At 40.2% G+C, this 22,076-nt stretch overlaps 1 protein-coding gene and 2 non-coding genes across 5 annotated transcripts in view; 1 reads left to right on the forward strand and 2 right to left on the reverse strand.

Moving 5' to 3' along the window:
- Positions 1 to 22,076, forward strand: part of LOC142341565 (dynein axonemal heavy chain 7-like) — a 193,840-nt gene that overhangs the window by 139,373 nt on the left and 32,391 nt on the right. For all 3 annotated transcript variants that reach the window (XM_075392607.1, XM_075392605.1, XM_075392608.1), the window contains 5 exons: positions 8,267 to 8,455; positions 9,044 to 9,171; positions 9,836 to 9,977; positions 10,655 to 10,768; positions 11,412 to 11,596. In XM_075392607.1, the coding sequence (XP_075248722.1) occupies positions 8,267 to 8,455; positions 9,044 to 9,171; positions 9,836 to 9,977; positions 10,655 to 10,768; positions 11,412 to 11,596 (758 nt within the window). The remainder of the gene's footprint in view (positions 1 to 8,266; positions 8,456 to 9,043; positions 9,172 to 9,835; positions 9,978 to 10,654; positions 10,769 to 11,411; positions 11,597 to 22,076) is intronic.
- Positions 414 to 486, reverse strand: Trnar-ucu (transfer RNA arginine (anticodon UCU)). The gene has a single exon. It is a non-coding gene; the product is annotated as a tRNA-Arg (tRNA).
- Positions 1,194 to 1,266, reverse strand: Trnar-ucu (transfer RNA arginine (anticodon UCU)). Its single transcript has one exon. It is a non-coding gene; the product is annotated as a tRNA-Arg (tRNA).

Genomic DNA, 22,076 nt, shown 5'->3' on the forward strand with positions numbered 1-22,076 from the left:
TCCATCGCGCTATCCACTGTAATTCTGATAATTCCAGTCTGAAGTTTTGTCATTTTGAAATAATTGTGCGCCAAAAGTTCTTTCTATCCTCCTCGGAGGGTATTGAAACCTCGACTTCTTGCGTAGAGGTCCTGAGCGCTATGCACTGCGCTACTGGAACTTGCATTAGGGCGCGTTTTTTGCTGATCTTTTCTCCTTTTCATCAAACACGGTTATCTTGTTTTCTCAATCCTATGTTAGGGCTTTTGTTATTGTCTGAACTTCATGTGGTATTGCTGTATTAATGGAGTGAACAAACGTTAATTTTTTGTTTTTCTTCTTTGTGAGATATAAATATGTTGAAAGAATTACGATGTATCCAGATTGAAGTTTTCCGATTTTGCTTTCTTTGTGTACCAAAAAGAACTTTGTTTTATCCTCGGCGGGATTCGAACCCGCGACCTCTGGATTAGAAGTCCAACGCGCTATCCACTGCGCTAAGAGGACTCGAATTAGGCCACGTTTTTTTGCTGATCTTTTATTTCTTCAAAGACTTTTGTTATGTATTGTCAATCCTGTTTTAGGGCATCTGTTATTTTCTCATTTTTTGCGCTGCTCCTCTAATAACGAAGCGAACGAAGGTTATTTCTTTTGTTTTTAATCTTTGTTGGTGAGTTGAAAATTCGTAACACAATTCCCATGTATCAAGTTTAAAGTTTTTTCCTTTGCTTCATCACGTACTAAAAAGTGATTTGTATCGTCTTACGTAGGATTCGAACCCGCGACATCTGGATCAGAAGTCCATCGCGCTATCCACTGTAATTCTGACAATTCCAGTCTGAAGTTTTGTCATTTTGAAATAATTGTGTGCCAAAAGTTCTTTCTATCCTCCTCGGAGGGTATTGAAACCTCGACTTCTTGCGTAGAGGCCCTGAGCGCTATGCACTACGCTACTGGGACTTGCAATAGGACGCGTTTTTTGCTGACCTTTTCTCTTTTTCATCAAACACGGTTATCTTGTACTCTCAATCCTATTTTAGGGCTTTCGTTATTGTCTGAACTTCATGTGGTACTGCTGTATTAATTGAGTGAACAAATGTTAATTTTTTTGTTTTTCATCTTTGTGAGATAAAAATTTGTTGAGAGAATTACTTCGTATCCAGATTGAAGTTTTCTGATTTTGCCTTCTTTGTATACCAAAAAGAACTTTGTTGCATCCTCGGCTGGATTCGAACCCGCGACCTCTGGATTAGAAGTCCAGCGCGCTATCCACTGCGTTACGAGGACTGGAATTAGGGAACGTTTTTTGCTGATCTTTTATTTCATCAAAGACTTTTATTATGTATTCTCAATCTTGTTTTAGGGCATCTATTATCTTCTCATTTTCTTGCTCTGCTCCTCTAATAATAAAGCGAACGATGGTTAATTTTGTGTTTTTCATCTTTGTTGGTGAGTGGAAAATTCGTTACACAATTCCGATGCATCAAGTTTTTTTCTTTTGCTTCATTATGTACTAAGAAATGATTTGTATCATCTTCCGCAGGATTCGAACCCGCGACATCTTCATCAGAGATCCATCACGCTAGCCACTGCTCTACGAGGCATTGATTTAGGTCTTTTTTGCTGATCTTTTCTCAGTTTCCTTAAACACATCTGGTTTTCTAAATCTAATTTGGGGAAATTTTGTTTTTATTTTTTTTATGGTGCTGCCATATCAATGGAATGACCGGAAGTTAATACTGATGTTTTTAATGATTTAAAAATTCTTTAATGCAATTCGGATATGTGTATTCTGAAATGTTGTCCTTTTGAATTATTTTTTAGTCATTTTTTGTTTCTTTCCTCCTCGGAGGGAATGGAAACTTCGCCCTCTGGCTCAGAAGTCCTGAGCGCTATGCACTGCGCTACGAGGACTTGAGTTAGGCTGTGTTTTTGCTCATCATTTCTCAATTTCATCAAATACGTTTGTTTTGTATTCTCAATCCTATTTTAAAGCATATATTTTTTTTTTGAAATTTATATGCTACTGCTAACAAAGGTTAATGGAGCGAACAAAGGTTAATTTTTCTTTTTCATCTTTGTTGGTGAGGTAAAAATTCGTTAACTCGTTTCCGAGGTATCAAATTTAAAGTTTTCTCCCTGTGCTCCATTTTTTACATTAAAAAGTAATTTGTATCACCCTCCGCGCGATTCGAAGCCAAGATATCTGGGTTAGATGTACATCGCGCTATCCACTGAGCTAAGATCTGGTTTTCTCAATCATATGTTAGGGAATTCGGTTTTTTTATTTTTATATTTTACTTTAATAATAGTGGAAAAATTGAATGTTAATACAAAACATAAATTGTGATTTGAACTTCTTTAATGCATTTCCGATAATTTCAGGTTGTATTTTTTTCAGTTTGAAATAATGGTGTGCCAGAAATGGTTTTGTATACTCCTCGGAGGGATCGAAACCTCCAATGCCGGCTTAGAAGTCCAGCGCGCTATCCACTGCGCTAGGGGGACTTGCATTACGTCGCGTTTTTTGCTGATCTTTTTCCGGCGGTATACGGACCCTCGACTTCTGGATTAGATGTCCAACGCGCAATCGACTGCTCTACAAGGTTGTGAATTAGGCAACGTTTTTTGATGATCAATTCTCCATTTCACCAGACACGTTTATCTTGTATTTTCAGTACTATTTTAGGGCATTTGTTGTTTTCTTAATTTTATACGCTACTGCTTCAAAATTGAGGCGAACAGAGGTTATTTTTTATCTTTTTTTGGTGAGGTGAAATTTCATTAAAACAATTCCGATGTATGAACTTTGAAACTTTCTCACTCTGCTTCATTATGTACCAAAAAGTAATATGTCTCATCCTCCTCGGGACTTGAACCCTCGACATTAGGATCAGAAACAATCGATCTTTTCACTGGGCTACGACGACTGGGGCTAGGCCCTGTTGTTTGCGGATCATTTCTCCATTTAACCAAGTGAGTTTATCTTGTATTCTCAATGCTATTTTAGGGCACTTTTTATTATTTTAATTATTTATGCTACTACGGCTCCAAAATTGATGCAAACAAAGGTTAATTTTTTTCATTTTTATTGATGAGGTGAAAATCAGTATTACAATTCGTTGTATCAAGTCTGAAATTTTCTCACTTTGATTCATTGTGTACCAAGAAGTAATATGTTTCATCCTCCGCGGGTTTCGAACTTGCAACATCTGGATTGCAAGTCCATCGCGCTTTCCACTGCGCTACCAGGTCTTGAGTTAGGCCCTGTTGTTTTTGAGCAGTTGGTTAGGTTTATGAGACGACAATTTTATTTTTGTACTTTGTTTGACGAGACATGTGTCTTCTCTTCAGATTTTTCATCTCCCTGATTGCCCAATTTTCCCCTTTTGCGCGTATTTTTATACTCTCAAACTGTTACGCACTGACTTTTTAATATGATTCTCATGGTGATATTGAGATCTATCTTTGAGATAAATGGAATGAATTATTGTCATTTTTCCAAAGACTTATTTTGGTGTTTCACTGTGCGGTTTTTAGCGGATATATTTTGAATAAATTTATCTAGTGATAGCCTTTTATTGAGCGGTTCGGATGTGCGATATATGCACTAGTTGCCTTGGCTTCTAGAGCTTTTCTTAGCCAGGAATTTACTCTAAAGAAGTCTGTTCTAACTTAGAGTTTTAGAAAGAATTTCCAGTTCAATCTTTAATTATTATGATAGAGAAATAAAGGCAAAGTTTCAATGTTAGAATAAGAAGTTTTGCTGAGTTTTAACAACTGGTCACTAGGTAGGTTCTCCGGTGTTCTGCTGATCGTGGGTTTTGCAGGACTGTACCTTGAGTTGTATTGGTCCTTCGTGAATATTTACTGATCTACAAGTTGGGAAATTTCCGGCTTTTGTACGTCTCTTGATGTTTGTTACGTACATATACAAGTTCCGTATTAGCACCTACTTTCTCAGAATAATTACTTCACCAAGTACATAACCTCTCATGAAGTTATTTACTGATTATGCGAATTCATCGTCAAGAAACTCAAAAAAGTAAATATTGAGGCTTTTAGGCACTTGATATATTTATCAATAAACTGTCAATCTGCGGTTGTTTTTAATAAACATAAACAAATTAGGGGTTACAGGCCTAGATGGAAATACTAGCTATATATGGCCTTGAGACTTGAGATTTATCTGAATATGAACTAGATTAAAGCACTTATTTATGGATATTTAAAGGAAAATCATCACGTAACTATGAGGAACGAAATAGGGGCGTGACACCAACATATATTACTTACGACTTTAAGGACGCATATTTGTACTCCTGCATCAACTGGTTGTTACGCGAACAAGCCTTCCCGCTAATTTGCGTAACGACCAGTCTGCGCAAGAAATGTTTGTTTGTTATCTGAAAAATCTGTGTCGCACTTTTGATGTTCAGGTTTAAATTCGCTCAGCTTGCTTTCATAGTTTACGAAAAATTCTTATCACATTTTTCTTATAATTTCTTTGCGGGACCTCTACCCGCGACCGCTAGATTAGAAATGCAGTGCGCCATCAAATGAGTTTCGAGGTCTTAAGTCATCTAGTAGTTTGTGCTGCATTTGTGCACTTTTCGACAAACACGTAATTGTTCTATTCTCAATGTCAAGAAGGCCGAGACAAACATTTTCTCCGCTACAAACATACTATAAATTGTCCCTGTCGAGCCGATGACGGCGATTTGCAATGGCGGTTCATTTTTGGTGCATTTTAGTACATTCTAAGTTGTAAATATTATACGTTGTCTTTATTGTAACTGTCAAGAAGGTATTTTTTGAACGATTACATGACTTCTACGTTATATTCTGCTTTTTTCTACTTTTCTTACGATTGCGTTTACGCTTGATAATGTGTGTCCATTTTCATAGATTCGTATCAAGTCTCTCGGGTCGCTAAAGCATGGCCATGTTTCCGAGGGGGGCCTGTCTAGGTGTGGTAATCTCCAGTAAGCTAGCAATTAAAGCTAAATTCCAGCCATTGAGAATGGAGATTAAGTTTCGATCTGCTGTCCTGTTTGTTTCTGATCTATTGCCTGTATGATCTGTTTTCCGTCACCGTTTTGGTTGGTGCATAAAAATGGAATCAAATGTTTGTAATTTTTTCATCTTCCTGAGCACTTGTTCGAGTTGAGTTTAAATTTGTTTTCTTCCAGCCTTTTTTGCTTGGCCAGTGTGTCTTAGATAAACCAATGAGTGTGTTGTTTTACTTCTGTTTCGTTTTTTTTTTCGCTGTCATTTTTGCCTTAAAAAATTCTTGACCTCGCAAGAACCTTGGGTAGTACAAAATAATGCGAAGATTTAAAAATAACTGCTGAAGATTTAATGCTTCTGTCTACATTTTTAACGAATTTTTACATCTGTTCTTTTTTATGACCTCATGACATTTTTTAATCCGTCAAAATCGCTCAGTAGATCTTGTTCTAGTTTCAGCATTTATTGCAGTTTTTTGTTCTCTTTATCTAACTTTGAAGCGATTTTTTGGCCATTGTTTTGTTTTTTTATTTGTTGTTATTTGTTGTAATCAGTTGGAATTAAAGGGATGCCTTTTGTTCAACGTATTTTTCAGAGGTCGGATGATAACGTTTTTTGTGGCTCAAGGGAGTGTTATTGTTGAGAAAATTGAAAAATCTTGTAACTTTTTTTTGAACATTTCTTCCAATTTTTCAATTTTTATCAGAAATGGATTTTTTTAGTCCGACATGGCTCGACTATTGCTGTGTGAGTAGTTTGACAATTCCAATTCCGTCAAAATCGCTCAGTAGATCTTGTTCTAGTTTCAGCATTCATTTCAATTTTTTGGTCTTTTTACCTAATTTTTAAGCGTTTTTTTGGTCATTGTTTTGTTTTTTTTATTTGTTGTTATTTGTTGTGATCAGTCGGAATTAAAGGGATGCCTTTTTGTTCAACGTAGTTTTCAGAGATCGGATGATTACAGTTTTTGTGGCTCAAGGGAGTGTTTTTGTTGAGAAAATTGAAAAATCTTGTAACTATTTTTTGAAAATTTCTTCCAAGTTTTCAATTTTATGAGAAATGGATTTTTTTTAGTCCGACATGGCTCGACTATTGCTGTGTGAGTAGTTTGACAATTCGAATTGCATAGGAAAAATTTTTTGTCAGGTGTACTAGTATTATCTAAAGAATTAATTGAGTTTTTCTCTAATTTTTTTTGGATCAGTTGGTTTTTTGTCCAATTTCTTTCATTTGATAACTCATTTTTAAAAGTTTTATTAGGTGCCTTATTAGGTACTAGTTACTTGAAATGGCAGGTTTTATGACAGAGAGAACTCTTTGAGTTGTTCCACGAAAACTTCCGGCTGTGTTTTTTAAAGTTTGTTTTACCTTTCGATCGCGTTTTTCTGTGTACATAAGTCACGACATAGCGTATCGTTTGACATTTGACTTACCTCACTCGCCATTTGTGTTGAATGAATTTTCAATCTGTTTTCCAATCAACGAATTAGAATCTAACTGGAGCTGCGCCTTAAATCAGAACACTTTTTGACTCCTGGTAGATTTCTATCTCTTCTTTTTTTTCTGTTTCAAAGCGGATATGCGTCTAGGGGGTTAAAGATGACTATTTTCCGACATTTTGTTGGCTGTGTTACGATAAACAGGTTCCGATGTAACAAAAGCAGACAAAAAATGTTATAAAGCGTGGAATTCGAAAAAAATAAACAAAAGAAATAACTCAAATCAGAAAACTTTTGAAAAAATTGAAATCTAATTCTTATTTTAAATGCCTATAAGTTCAGTTATTTCCCTGAAAATTTTCGTAATATTTTTTTGTTATTTTATTTAACTTAATAATTACCGAGGTAGTTCTTTAAGTGTCATTCAAATCATGAAAACGCGTTGTTAAATGAATGAAAAAAATGTTTTTTCTTTGATTTTATAGACTACAGTTCTCTTCGATGCTTTCTTTGTCTAGCTGGACTTTTTTTGTTTGACATTTTTTATTGAACGGAAATTCTATAGCAGCCTTTACAATGTTTTTAGTTTAAATCAAAAAAGTTAAAATAAAGTTCGTGATGTAGAAAAACTTTCTCTGTTGCTGCAAAATAGTTTCCAGAACCATATACTCCAAGTAATTAATTAGCCTCTTGTCAAAAGGAGAAGACTTATTCCAGTGGAATTCTTTTTCTTTTCTTATCGTTAACTAAAGTTTTTCAATTGGCGCTCATTTTGAACTTATTTTTCTGGGAAAGTTTATTTTTCATTGAAAAATGTTTGATAAAGCAATTGGTTGTCGATCTGGTAAAGTTAAATCGACATTAGGTTTCCAATAATTCATTTTTTCAAATAAAATTATACTCAATTTTGCTACGGAAAAAATTAACAGTCAAAATATCCTCTCGACTCAGAGCAAAAAAAGGTTCATACAAACTTGGCACGTATCTTGGAACATTCTGTGCTACGCACAGCCTCGCGGGAGCCGTCTTGTTTTAATTTCATTTTGGTTGTTTTTCAAGATAGCCATTTGGTGATAAATGTGCCATAACTAGATTTTTGAAACGACAGATAAAAAAGTTCGTAATAACTCACTAATCAAACACAACAAAGGAGTTTCAGATTGAGACCCTTTTTAAGCTTACGAACAGCAAACATATATCGACGGCTGATATTCTGCGATGTTGAAAATGGGGTCAGCATTTTATAATTGCACTTTCCGAAATGGCGTTAAGAGATAGTTCGTAAGTTAAAGCTGCGTTGAAGCACATTGAGATATATTGCAACGTACAATGCTTAGAAAAATAGAAATTGTGAATTGTTGTATCGGCCCGTTTTTGGTGATTTTTAAAATATCTTGCGCTAACCAATATGTCTTTTTGATAAAGTTGTTCTTCCAGTTGGTCCAGACTAGCCATAGTTCTTCTATCTGACGAACCGACGGCTCATGATGTATTCTTCTTTAAAAGCATGGTATACATGCGTGATATAAATTAATAAGTCTTTATGCGTCATATGTAGCCTCTGTTAAAGAATATTCAATATCGCCACATTATCACATTTTTAAGCATCCTCAGCCGAAAAGTTATCTCAAAATTTATGGACCATATATGAGATCCACCATGATATACCTTTAAGGTTGGCCAAAAATAATAAAATTTTCCTAATAATCAATAGCAAAACGTTTTGGATTCACTTTAATTGCCCTAAAATAATTTGTTCAGCTTGTCCATAAATAATCAATTATGGTTATTAATAAAAGTAGCAAAACGTTTTCGGTATACATAGTTTGTCGTCTTAGATCTACAGAGTATTCTACGATCGGCTGGTTGATGACGCAGACAGGGACTGGTTGTTCAACTATACACGAGAAGTGGTCACTAAAGATATGAAGGAGGACTATGACTCCATGTTTGCATCCATTGCCACTCAACAGGGAGGAAAGGTCACGGAGGATGACATGAGGTCATTCATGTTCTGCGACTTCACTGTTAGTGTTTTGTTACTCACAGGCTCTTTTATATATTTAACATACTGCTCCAAAAAAACCTTGGGTAGTAATTTCCTATGGAGCAGGTTGTAAAGAACTATTTATTGCCTTTAACTCCGCGCAATTTCAGCAAAACAGTGTTCTCAAGACATAGAAATAATGCAGAAATAAGATTTTCTAGATTTTGTATAAAATGATGGTTGACATTTTTGTCACCATGGAAACCCTATCCAAAATCACTCATAAACACAATTGCTAGACTGTGTCAAGCGATTGTTGGCGATATAGGGATATGTGTTTTTTTTTACATTTTTCAAATCTTTTTTGAGAAGCATTTTGGGAATAGGCTAAATGAACATGTTTTAAAAAAGCTCCCCATCCCAGTGTAAAGTTTACCGCTAAATCCTAGCGGGAAAGCCGGGAAAATTTGCACTCCTGGTTATTCCCGCCGAAGGTGGTTATTTCCTGGCAGTAAATTAGCAGGAAAACTCGGATTGAGAAAAGTTAAAAACTAGATTGATTCCCGACATACGAGTCATTTTGCTGTGTCAAATGTAAATGTATGTGTTCACGTATTTGTTTGTTTAGAATCCGAAAGCGGAAGTGAGACACTACCAGGAAGTGGCAAATGTGGATAATCTGAGAACAGTAGTTGAGAGCTACTTGGACGAATACAACAACCTCTCTAAGAAACCCATGAATTTGGTCATGTTCAGGTAAACAAACTATCATAATCATCATCATCAGGGCATAAATCAACATTTTCCCAAACCATTCTTTTTGCAAATAATGGTGTACAAATGTTTAGAATTAGATTTTCATAATATTTTGGTACTTTTAATTCATAATAATAATTTGATTCGACATAATCTCAAATCGCTGTGTTACAGAATCACATCAGTACTGTTCTTCTTAAGTTACCCTTTTCTCTTTTATCTTCGAAGTTTTTTTTTACTATTTTTATGAATGCATTATTACAACTCTGCTACTATACCCTCGCAATATGACAATATTTCCTCGAAAATTGATGAGATATTTATAAAAACTCAGTGGAGAGTTCCCCACTTCCTTTCCGAGAGTTGACAAAGCTTGGTAGTTTCCACAGGATCCCAGATAATTCACAGCTTAATATCTGAGTTATCCTTTGCAGGAGTTTGTCAGAAACTTGTTAATTTACACGGATGATGTTTCTGAAAAAACATAGCTTTCTACACAAATCTCAATTTCAGTTTCTCGTCTTACAAAATTTTTTCTCGTTTTGAGTTTTGTTGCACCCCCTTATAAAAATGCGACGCGATGTTTCTGTATTTGCCTGATTATGAAACTTAATTGGGATGTCTTGATATTGTGTCTGAGCATGATGTTGATTGTGTGTTTTAGATTTGCGATAGAACACATGTGTCGTATCTCGCGTATAATCAAACAACCCAGATCGCATGCTTTGCTGGTTGGAGTGGGTGGGAGTGGTCGGCAATCCCTAACACGACTGGCTGCTCACATGAGTGACTTCGACCTACATCAGGTACCTCATCATTGGTTATCTGACTCTGCTTGAAGTCACTGAGAACTTCTGGCGTTTATCGAGAACCGAGAATTGGTTCCAGATGTTAAGTCAGAATTTCGAAGTGACTTCTGCAGAGTCACGTAACCTTGCTTAAAACACAAAATGTGCAGGTTTTAAGATGACGAAAGTTCATGAAAGTCAAGCTTCTGGCAAAGTATATAGGGACTTCTGGCATTTTAACTTCTGACAGAGCAGACTTTCGACCTTTTAAAATGTGCACGTGAGTGTTTCAATTGAACTTCAGAGGAGACCTGCAAGATTTAATCAGTCGTATTTTATGAGCACATCCGTGACCTAACTTCAATTAACCTTCACTGCACTCTAATATCAGCTTAACAAAATAACTGGTTCATGTTAAAAAAAAACAATTGACTTGTGTGACATAATGGAGCAACTGTTTTGCGTTGTTATTTTTTGCTTTTATAATAGTCTGTTTTACATCTGAGAAAGTTTTTTATCCATATGTAACTTTGGTTGATTGAATTATTTTGAAGTGTATTTAAAATAACAGAGAAAATCTTTGTCGTACGCACCATTAGATTGTGCATGGTATCTTCAATCACAGAAGAAGAACCGATACTCTTGTTTGATGTCTTTTTGACTCAGCTCCAAGTTTATTCCTTTATTTGTGGTAGGTTGAGTTGTCGAAGGCGTATGGGATGAATGAGTGGAGAGAAGACCTGAAGAGCATCACAAGGAAGACAGCCGAGGGAGAGAATGACGGAGTATTCCTCTTCTCAGACACACAGGTTAGCTCCCTAGTCGAGCTCTGACGCTTATATTTCCAGATGTTGCGAATCCGATTGCATTTTGCATGTTTACTTACAAATTCATTGTCATCGTGTAAACCATTGCAAGTTTGAAAAAGCAACTTCTGACCGGATAGCCCTTAAATCTAGACGGCTCTCGTGCAACAATCAATGATTGCCAGAAACAATTCCAATGTCTTACAGTCTATGCCCTTGGTCTTTGGCCGTAAGCCGCGGCAAAATTGTTTTCCCATAAAAGTTACACTTACACTAATTAACAAGGGAAGTTATTTGGGGGGATTCATTTATAGACCACTTTTTTTTGGGGGGGGGGGGGGGGTGGAGGATGAAGGGAGGAAGAGGTGCATAATTTCGTTCGACAAGTGAGCAACTTACTGACGCGTTTTTATTTATAAAATTTTTTAGTATTTGCAAAGGTCACTTCTAGAAAAAAAATATAGCCCGAAAATTGTTATTCCTTCACAATGTTTGAATATGGTCTGGACTCTATAAGAGAACTGGAACAGTTGTAACGCTAGTAAGCATAAAATATTTAGCTTAAAAAGGATTAATATTACGGGTGAAGGAAAAAGAGCCCACTTAATTATCTATCTGTACGGTACTCTAATGTATACTTGCTTAGATAAAAATGGAGGCATTCCTGGAGGATATCAACAACCTGTTGAATGCGGGAGAGGTGCCCAACATCTTCCCAGTGGACGAGAAACAGGAAATCTGTGAGAAGATGAGACAGATTGACAGACAGAAGGAGAAGAGTAAACAGACTGATGGAAGTCCACTCGCTCTCTACAACATGTTTGTCGACAGGTGAGAAAAGAGTTAATATCAGTGCAAAGAGTAATCAGTGAGCAGATAGCTAAATTTGAGGGCGTTTGCGAAGATCAGAGTGCAGGCGGATGCTGCATGTTACTGAGTAAACTAAATGAGCAATGCACTATTTAAATCTATCCAGCGAGAAAGTTTATTACGTCCTATTTCTTAACCATTCAACTTCTAATATGCGTAGAAAGCTCAGAAAAAGTTCGTTTAACATAATTTTCGTTGAGCCTACTAATATACTAAATCGATTGCGCTCTTTTTAGGCTTAATATTTTTATGTTTCAAAAACGTATCGGTGACCAATCTGAGCTCAGACAAAATACCTGCCAGCAAATATAGCTAGATTTGCCGGGCCATTTAGATGTGCTTTTGCCTTGATGTTACTTTATACACAGTTGCGTTTATCGTGCTTGAGAATTGAACGTATTCGATAGTGTGTTTCATCTATATTTTGGTGCCGCTCCCGGCTTAAATCGACCACTGCATGCTAGAACAGAGCGCTAGTGAAGAAAGTATAGCGGTTGTTGGGTAAATATTTGACCACTGACTCGGGAGGAGGGGCGGTCTGTGAAGATTTTATCTGGTTTGCTTAACACACTCGCTTGCGTTTCACCCATTTATACCTCGTGGGCTCTTATCGTACGGCAACTTACCCCGTCTCAAATGATCGACTGACCCAACCGGCTATTTAATCGCGTGTTTTGATTGTAATCTCTGCTTGTGCGTACAGATTTAATCAACTATACTCCCTTCCAATCGTAATCAGGTGACTATAAATATTATTTGACCTGAGTCAATCTAGACGCGGAAAATTTGAAATTTATTAAATTGTCAACAACTACAAAATGTCATCAAGTGGGTGTTAGATTATCAGATATTACGCAATCTGTTCACAATGTTATTGGAAGCCCGAAGCAATTTTTTGCTTGCAATCAGTTAGTTTTGTGAATGAAGTTAGCACACTTTGAACTTGATTATCATTATAAGCACAATTATAAAGCTTACTATCGTTTGTTATTCACTTTGCTGGAAACCGAGTCGGTTTTTCCTTTATTGGAATAAAAAACAGCACCGAAGGTCTAGAAGGGCACTTCGCACAGAAAGGTATCAAAAGAAAAATTCAGATACAACAAAAACACCATCAAGCCCAGTCGCCAGGCCTCATAGGAAATCAGTATTTGCATCAGACGCAAGTTGCACATTCCGAGAGAGAAGCACGATGACAATCTTAAAGTCCCTTGATATGGCCCGAGCACACAAAAAAACTGTAAGAACTATCCAAAAAACTTGATCGCGATTTTTTTTATAATTTGAAGCATTAAATTGATTACTTAACCGGCAAATCTAGCCCCCCAGAACCCATTTCCTGTCCCAAATAACAAATTTTTGTTGAATAACGGTCACCGATAACCCACCACGTACATTTTTTATTGAAAAACATCGAATTTGAAAATTTTTGGTCAAAATTTTGGAATTGACCAAATAGGGCTAAATACTAGTAATTGGGACGGGTAAAGTCTTATACGAAATAAAATCACGCGAAGCAAGGAAAAAGTTTGAAAAAATTGACCAGATTTGAAAAAAATTGGGAAAAAAATCTATCCGATCATTCTAGCATACTTACATAGTAGTTAGATAGATTAAAACGTTGTAAAAAACAAGTTTGGTCAAGTTTTTCAAACTTCACAAAAAAGATCAGGTAACTGATTTTTTCCCCTCAAATAAGCGCTTATTCTTAGTAACTCGTGAAAATCGTGCCTTTAACATCAAAGTTCGGAGTTTGAGCGAAGCTCAAGTCAATTATGTTGTAAAAAACATTATATGGTTTTTATATTAGCTGCAAGTTCACTGCATCACGCCATAAAAACCTTGCCTCAAGCGTTACAAGACCATTATAAAAAAGGAATTTACGCATTACCGGGTCTGAGTTTTAATCCTAACGCTTTGAAAGTCCGAAAAACCGCGCAATTTCAATTGAGTCACTTCTTCCGTTATAAAAAGAGGCTAGTTATATGGCATGATGTGGTGAACAATTCACTGTCCCGTCATCGCAGTAACAACAATAAGCCTTTAACACCTTCGCAGCTTATTGAAGTGCTTGAAAAGTATCAGGAGCGCATAGAAGCTATAGTGTATTGCTCCAGAGAGGGAACTCCCGATATTTACAATCAGCTCAAGCGTAGTACTCTAGTTACCATCCATTTAGTGAAAGACATTGTGTCTAAACGTAAACAGAAAGATCTTAGTTTACTTAAAGAGTACAGAGCATTACACCGAAGGCCTGCGCTTGAGCTGAAAACACTCACTATAGTCTTAATTCATAAGAACAACCTCCGGTCCTTGATAACACGCTCCCGACCAAAGAAACTTTCAAAGCGCCGTCGTAAAACGCTTCGCACCCGTCATGCGTTCGAGGAGGCGGAACTCACTCAAGCCTTTGATAACCTGAATGTCACTTAGTCTTGCGTTGTTGTGGGAGTCTACCCGCTGACTGGCGGTGTGACTTAGTTTACTCACGAGTTACGGGTTAGTTTGTGGTTGGTTCTCGCCAATAGCGCATTACTAAACGTTTCGCTCTCCCCATTTTTTGAGTTATTCACTACCGTCCGTTTTCCGCAGGTTATCTGGTTTCATTTTTCAGTTTCCGTCCTTTTGTTTCTGTGTCACTTTGTTTCCTTCTATTCCCCGTTTATTTGTTGTATGATGTAGTATGCTGAGTTTTGCTGTAGTAAAATTTCTTTCTGCTTGTATGCTGGTTTGTTGTTTAGTCTCGTTCCTTGCTAGGGTGTGATTTAAGTTCATTCTGGAGTTACGGCTGTTCTGTTTCGTGACTTTCACCACACTTGTTTGCTAGCAATTTGTTGTAGCTTTATTAATTTTGGTAGTATGCACTTTTGTTGTCTGGGTATGGTGGTTTGCCAGGGTGTGACTTAAGTTTGTTCTGGAGTTACGGCTAGTAAATTTCCTGACCTTTTCGACTTTTGGTTATACTACATCGTTGCCGTAAATTGTTTAATCTCTGATGTTTTGATTCCGTAGATAAAGCCCCATAATGTTTTGTGCTAGGTTACCTGACAGTAGCTTCTCTCCGTCTTTCTAGGGTGTGACTTGAGTTTATTCTGGAGTTACGGCTAGTTTGTTTGGTTGAGTTCGTTGCTGTGGTCTGCTGGCATTGATCTTCGCGCCTCCTCGCTTGTGGTTTACCGTCTCCCTCCCGTGCTATCCCGGCTTCCCGTCCCGTCGCGCGCTACCCGCTCGACAATCCCTTCTCCTCCGTACCGTTTTCCCGTTTCGTCGCGCGCCATCCGCCCGACGTTTCCGCCCCGCCCGTGCCGTTTTCCCGTTTCGTCGCGCGCCATCCGCCCGACGTTTCCGCCCCGCCCGTGCCGTTTTCCCGTTTCGTCGCGCGCCATCCGCCCGACGTTTCCGCCCCGCCCGTGCCATTTTTCTCTTCGTCGCGCGCTTTTCGCCCGACGCTCCCGTTTGTCTGTCCGGTTTCCCGTTGCGTCGTGCGTTACTCGTTCGGCGTTTCTTCCCGTCCGTCCCGTCTCCCGTTCTGCCTCTTTTCGCGCTTCCTGCGCACCGTTCTTTTTTTCTCTCGCCGGGTACTATTGTACTCGACGAACATCTTTGCTCTTTGGCGGTTTGCTGGGCAAACCGTCACACTAGGGTTCGGTATAACCCATTTGTGTTGTGTTGTTGCATGTGTGTGTACTTTATACTAGTATCAAATTAAACTTGTGGTTCCTGTTTTTCTTAAGATCATGACAACTTTGCAGGACAAATTTAACAAACTTTATAGTGCGAGGGCAAAATTAGAGGCTGAACTAAATAACATTTATGGTAACATTAACAATGCTGTGGATAAGCAAGACAGGAAAGTTAAGATCGAACGTCTGATTGTGAAGTGCAAAGATTTTCACTTCAAAGATTTTACTAGAGTAGTTGATAAGAACGAAGAGCTCTTTGATCTGGCACAAAGGACTGAAGATCCAGATGCTGCCTGTAAGAACCTTGAAAAATGGTTAGAGACGGTAACAAAGAAAACTGAAGAGTTCATTGCTGCTGCTAGAGGGTATATCAATTCGGTCCATGACAGAGAGACAGCAGTGCTGTATACCTCTCACCAATCAAGATCAGGTTCACATATGACTTCCTCAAAAAGATCAAGTCAGCGTCAACGAGACTTAGAACTATCAAGACTCAAAAGGGAGGAACTTGAGGCAAAGCTTCGCATTGCTAGACAGCGTCTTGAAATTGAAAAACAAATGAAAATGCGGGAATTGGAAATTGAGCAGCTTGAGGAGGATCAGCGCAAGGAAGTAGCTGCTGCAGCCCTTGAGGAAATTGAGTTGATGACAAGATCATCAGCAGACGGGTCTGGTACAGGCAAAATGAGTGGGCTCTTTACGGAAAGAAGTTCACTCAAGAGCAAGAAACTTGTTCAAGATTGGGTTAATTCGTCACCGGCCGGGAACATGGCAGATGTTGCAAACGAACCGAGTTTGCACTTTTCTGGTTCCATCGCCCAATCCAACCAAGCAATTGTCCAACGACCTTCTTCAACTCAACTTCCAAACTCACACTCCAATTTCAATACACATGGTCAAGTTGAGGCCAACATCAACCTTCCTGTTCATGAGCCGCAAGAACCAAGTAGTAGAAACAATGTAACCAATGAAGCACATAATGCAAACAACATCATGCAAGAACAGCAACAGCCTCAATATACGCCTCCATCACCAATGAACTTTGGTATGCCAACTCAACTAAACGCCCCAAACACAGCCCGACAACTGTCTCAAGCAACAATGCACTTCGATGGTTTACAGTTAGATCATCAATTCCCTCGCAGATCGAGTATGCTGGGACAGTTGAATTTAGTCAGCCCTCCGCGTTCACCACCTTTGAATACACTCGTTAATGCTCCGCTAGCACTTAATCCGCAACAAGCACACATAAATGTACCAGCCCCCCATCCCCCGTTCTAAACCCCGCACCACCGCATTTACCGTTAATCCCACCAGCATTCCGCTTTCCTCCTTCGCCGCCACAAGCACTCCCACTACTCGCCACTAACCCCGTGGCGAATAATGTCAATCTGTTACCCCCTTTCTCCGCCTGCACCAATCATTTCCTCCGCAAACTTTTTTGTACCTCAATTAATTCAACCACCAGCCCCACAAAAGAGTTTTCAGCCCCAGAATTTTGTCCCTATAACCCACGCACCTCCTGCTCCCCCGGATCCAAATGTCTGGCGTTTTCCGGCAGCAGTCCCATCTAATGCAGTACCACTTGTACGGACATCTGCAAACTTAAACACCGTACAACCGGCCCCGTTAATCAACCCTCATATAACTACATCTCATCGCTCCCCTCATGTACAAGCAGCAGCAGTGTCTCAAAATTATGTAACTTCAGACTTCATGCAAGCGAATCCATTTAGTTCTTCCACAGGTATCGCCCCCACCTTTGTCACTCCGATCATTCCGCCAACGTATGGAGCTACCGTTCCGAACCCGTTGTGTTGGGGTGGCCCGCCGCATCCCACACCTTCGGCTCCTTCTTTGGACTTTGCGGATTTGATAAAGCAGATGGCGGAGGCAATTACTTGTAAAAAGAACGATCCACTGCCCGAGTGGAAGTTGTCACAGTACAATGGTGATCCCCTGCAGTGGCACGAATGGTTCGGACAATTAAAAAGCGCAATAGACGCACAGTCCTTGACTGATGATGTCAAGTTAACATACTTAAAAACTCTTGTAACTGGAAAAGCTAAAAGCGCCATCGCTGAGTTCGCATACTGTGGTGTAATGTATAAGGACGCACATAAGACACTCGAACGTAAATTTGGCCAACCACAGGCAGTAGTCAGTGCACATTTAGACAAACTCAGCTATTTTCCTCCATTAAAGATGCACAATAGTGATAACATCATAAACTATTCTGCAACAATTTCAAGTCTTGTTGGGGTCTTTAAATCACTTTCATATGACGCAGACCTTAAGAGCGCCTCACTTCTCAACACGGCTGTGCAAAAGTTGCCTCCCAATCTAAAAGAATCTTGGTCACTCTTCACAGTGAAGAAACATTGGGTTAAGCCCACACTCCTTGACTTCAACGATTGGTTGAAGGAGAAGGCGGAGGCACATGATTTAATGAAACAAACTTCATCGAAAGCAAGAACTGAGGATAACACCAACTCAGTAGTAAAGACCAAAGTTGCCTCAAGAACTTTTGCTGCTAATACACAAACTAAGGGCACTCAGAGACCAGCCTCAACATCGGCAACGCCTGCAACCCCTCGCTGCATTATGTGTAAAGGTAACCATCGCATCTGGGAGTGTAGGGTATTTAAAGAAAAGTCTCCCACTCAGCGAGCAAGGGTAGTGGCGGAAGCAAAACTGTGTTTCTGATGTTTGAGAGAAAAGCATATGTTTAGGCAATGCCCAAATCCCAGGAAATGCAGGAAAGACGGATGTAACAGCTCCCATAATACACTTCTCCATGGAGCTGAGAGGGTTTATCCATCAAAATCCCCTTCAAACAGTAACAATAGTAATTCTAATGCCGGCGCAAATCAAAGTAAACTTTTTAGTGTCCAATCATCGAGTAAGACCACTACTTTGTCATCTGTGAGAAATGTGAAAGGCCCCCTTCAGGTGACTGAATTACAGTTGAAGAGCTCCTCCGGTAAAGATACCACGGCTTTAGTTTTGTGTGATACCGCTTGCAGTAACTCTTGGGTGTCCAATGATCTTGCAAATAGACTTGGTTTGCACGGTACAGCATTGAAACTAACAGTCAAGGGTATAAATACCGAGGAGGTTGCAGACACTAAGTTAGTCGAACTGATTGTAACACCACGCGACAACCAAGCATTTGAACCATTTAAAGTAAGCCCCTACGTAAAGGAAGATTTGAATGTAGGCGCCGATATCATCAACATTAAAGCACTTCAGGAAACATACCCGCACCTAGCAGTTCTAGACCCAGTTACATATTGCTATGGAAACATCGAGATGATACTTGGACAGGATGTGTATCATGCCATCCGCCCGTTAGAGTACTTCGCTGCCGACGAGAAGTCCTCGCCCTTCGCTGTTCGCTTGCCCATAGGTTGGGTTCTAAGCGGCCCTCTACCGTCGTCTTCAGGTTTAGTCTCGACTTGTTTCAAAGCTAATATGGAGCAGGATTTTGAGCTCTGTAGTCAGGTAAAATCTTGGTACGACATAGAGTCGTACGGCGCACTTAAGCAAATAGACCCACGATCCGCCTCGGATGCACGTGCGCATGATATTCTTGAAAACACCACCGTGCATAATGGAAAAAGGTACGATGTCGGAATGCTATGGGCTGAAGATAACATCGAACTCCCCAACAATTATTTCTCAGCACTTGTTCAATTAAAGTCTTTGGAAAAGCGGCTCACGAAAGATCAGACATTAAGGGAAAAGTACTCGAATACCATCAAAGAGGACTTAGACAAAGGCTACGTAGTAAGGGTCAAAGATGCTCATAAGGTGGAAAGTCGCTCGGAACGAGAGTGGTACCTACCACACCATCCGGTTGTTAACCCGAACAAGCCGGGCAAGGTTCGTAGGGTACTAAACGGAGCAGCAAAATTCCATGGCGCATCTCTTAATAAGTCATTACTCACCGGACCTGACCTACTGCAAAACCTAATCTATGTACTCCTACGGTTCAGACAACATCCATTTGCCGTATCCGCCGACATTGAGGGAATGTTCCTCCAAGTTGGAGTGTTACCATGTGATCAACCGTCATTGCGCTTTTTGTGGCGGGAGGACCACACATCAAATGTTGTGGTACACCAGTATCCGCGCCACATCTTTGAGGCAAAAGATTCGCCCACCTGCGCCAACTACGCACTTCAGCGCACGGCACGCGATAATGCTAAGGAGTACCCAGAAGCTGCGAAAGCCGTCCTTGAGAACTTCTACATGGACGATTACTTGGACTCAGTGGAATCCCTCGAGAGGGCCCTCATTAGGTCGAAGGAATTGGTGCATCTTCTCCATCTAGGTGGGTTCAAGCTTACTAAGTTTGTAAGCAATGTACCAGATCTGGCTGACCAAATTGATGGGTCTGCTCAATCCACTGAACCGAAGGTCATCGTTTCGTCAAAGGAGGAATCAATGCACGTGCTTGGGCTTAAGTGGGATCACAACAACGATACTCTGGTTGTGAGCAGGGGTACTAACAGCACCATCACGAAAAGTTTAACACAGCGCTTGGTCCTAAGTCTTGTGTCAAAGGTCTACGACCCAATTGGTCTTGTCGCACCTTTCACTGTTGGTGCTCGGTTAATCTTGAAAGACATTTGGCGTGTCAATGGACAAAGTTGGGATGACGAGTTACCTAAGGACACAGTTGACAGATTCCTTGCCTGGTGTATTGAACTGCCGCGGTTAGCTGAGATCACTATACCGAGAAGTTACTTTTCAGGACCATTCCAACATCTTGAACTCCACATGTTTGGTGATAGCTCGCAAGACGTATTCAGTTCAGTAGGATTTCTTAGGGCTGAAGTAACTTGCACCTCCGGGGAGATTATAACAGAGTTGGCGTTTGTCCTGGGCAAGGCCCGCGTTGCACCTATGAAGGTAATGACAGTTCCTAAGCTGGAACTACAAGCCGCTCTCCTGGCAGCACGTTTAAAAAGCGAAATCTGTCAAGCATTAACCGTTAGTGTGGATAAAGTATTCATGTGGACAGATGGTACCATCATCTTGCAGTGCATAAACTCAACCATTAAACACCCAATCTTCATTGCAAATCGTGTTAGTGAAATTCTGGAGAACACCAGCGTTGACCAATGGAACCACGTCGCCACTTGTGATAATCCGGCAGATGCTGGCACGCGTGGCATGTCCGCTGAAGTTTTGCAATCAAGTAGCTGGGTGAGGGGTCTTGACTTCTTGAGAACTAAGCAATTCCCTTTTGTACCAAATACCGACGTCGTTGATAACATCAAGCTCGGCGTTGTAACCAAGGAACAAGATGATGACTCCATCTCATCTTTAACCGCATCTGTAACCAACTCCCCAAAGGAACAAAGCATTAACCTGATCCCGTTTGATAAGTTCAGTTCTTATCAAAAGTTACTTCGTGTCACCGCATATGTGCTCCGTCTTTTACCATCTCATGAAAGTTACCGTACCGTAGACGGCAGCATAGCCGACCCTGTTGAGCTTGACGAAGCCGAGCGTCTTCTCCAGTACTTGGTTCAAAGAGAGTCCTTTAGTACTGAAAGAAAGGATCTTCTTGACAACAAATCCGTTAAGAAGAGCAGCCGCATTGCTCAATTTACTCCGTTTATTGGGCCTGATGGTCTCATCCGTTCTTCTGGTCGACTCCGACGGCTAGTGGAAATTGACTTTGACACTAAGCATCCTATCGCGATGGATGCGCGTCATACTTTTGTTAAACTGTTTCTGCGGCACACTCATTTGAAGAACCATCATCATGGCATCGATTACTTACGGTCAAAGGTACAGGAACGTTATGCCATCCTTACACTACGTTCCACACTGCGTTCTGTCGAATCAAACTGCGTCTTGTGTAGAAAGTTCCGTGCAGCAACCATTCAACCTATCATGGCAGACCTCCCAAAGGAGAGATTCGCATACCAGTCTCCTCCCTTTACCAACACCGGGGTTGATTACTTCGGCCCGTTCTACGTCACAGTTCGTCGGACTACCGAGAAGAGGTGGGGATTCCTCTTCACTTGTCTCACTACTCGTGCTGTCCATGTTGAAGTTGTCCCGTCCATGGACACTAGTTCCTGTGTAATGGGAGTGGTACGGTTCGTCTCCCGTCGGGGTACTCCTGCTATGATTTGGTCGGATAACGGTACGAACTTCATTGGAGCGGAGAAAGAGCTCCGTGAATGTGTGGAAAAATGGAATACGCTTAACATTGCCACCGAACTTGCACATAAGGGCATTAAGTGGAGGTTCAATCCACCCAGTGCGCCACACCAAGGTGGCATCTGGGAGAGGCTAGTTCGAAGTTTTAAAAGAGTACTGTACACTATCCTCGGTACGCGTCGCCTCACAGATGAGGTGTTGAACACTACTTTTTGTCTGGTCGAATACGCACTAAACTCACGTCCTTTAACGCCCGTTAGCGCCGACCCGTTCGACCTAGGCGCAATAACACCTAACCATTTTCTACTCGGTAACCAAGCAACCAGAATTCCGTCTATCGTTGGCATCGACGAGTTCGATCATTTTAAGCGGTACGCTCGTGCACAGTCCTACGCCAATGCAATCTGGACACGTTGGCTTAAGGAGTATGTACCAGCGCTGATTCGTCGAGCTAAGTGGCAGACGCCTGCCGAGCATCACCTCAGGGTTGTTGATTTAGTTTGGATCGTTGAAGAAAGCAACCCTAGGGGTTACTATCCGACTGCTCGGATTGAAGAACTCCATTACGGCTCCGA

Source organism: Convolutriloba macropyga, chromosome 6 (genome assembly GCF_964194025.1).
Source record: "Convolutriloba macropyga chromosome 6, txConMacr16.3, whole genome shotgun sequence".
Lineage (NCBI taxonomy): Eukaryota > Metazoa > Xenacoelomorpha > Acoela > Convolutidae > Convolutriloba > Convolutriloba macropyga.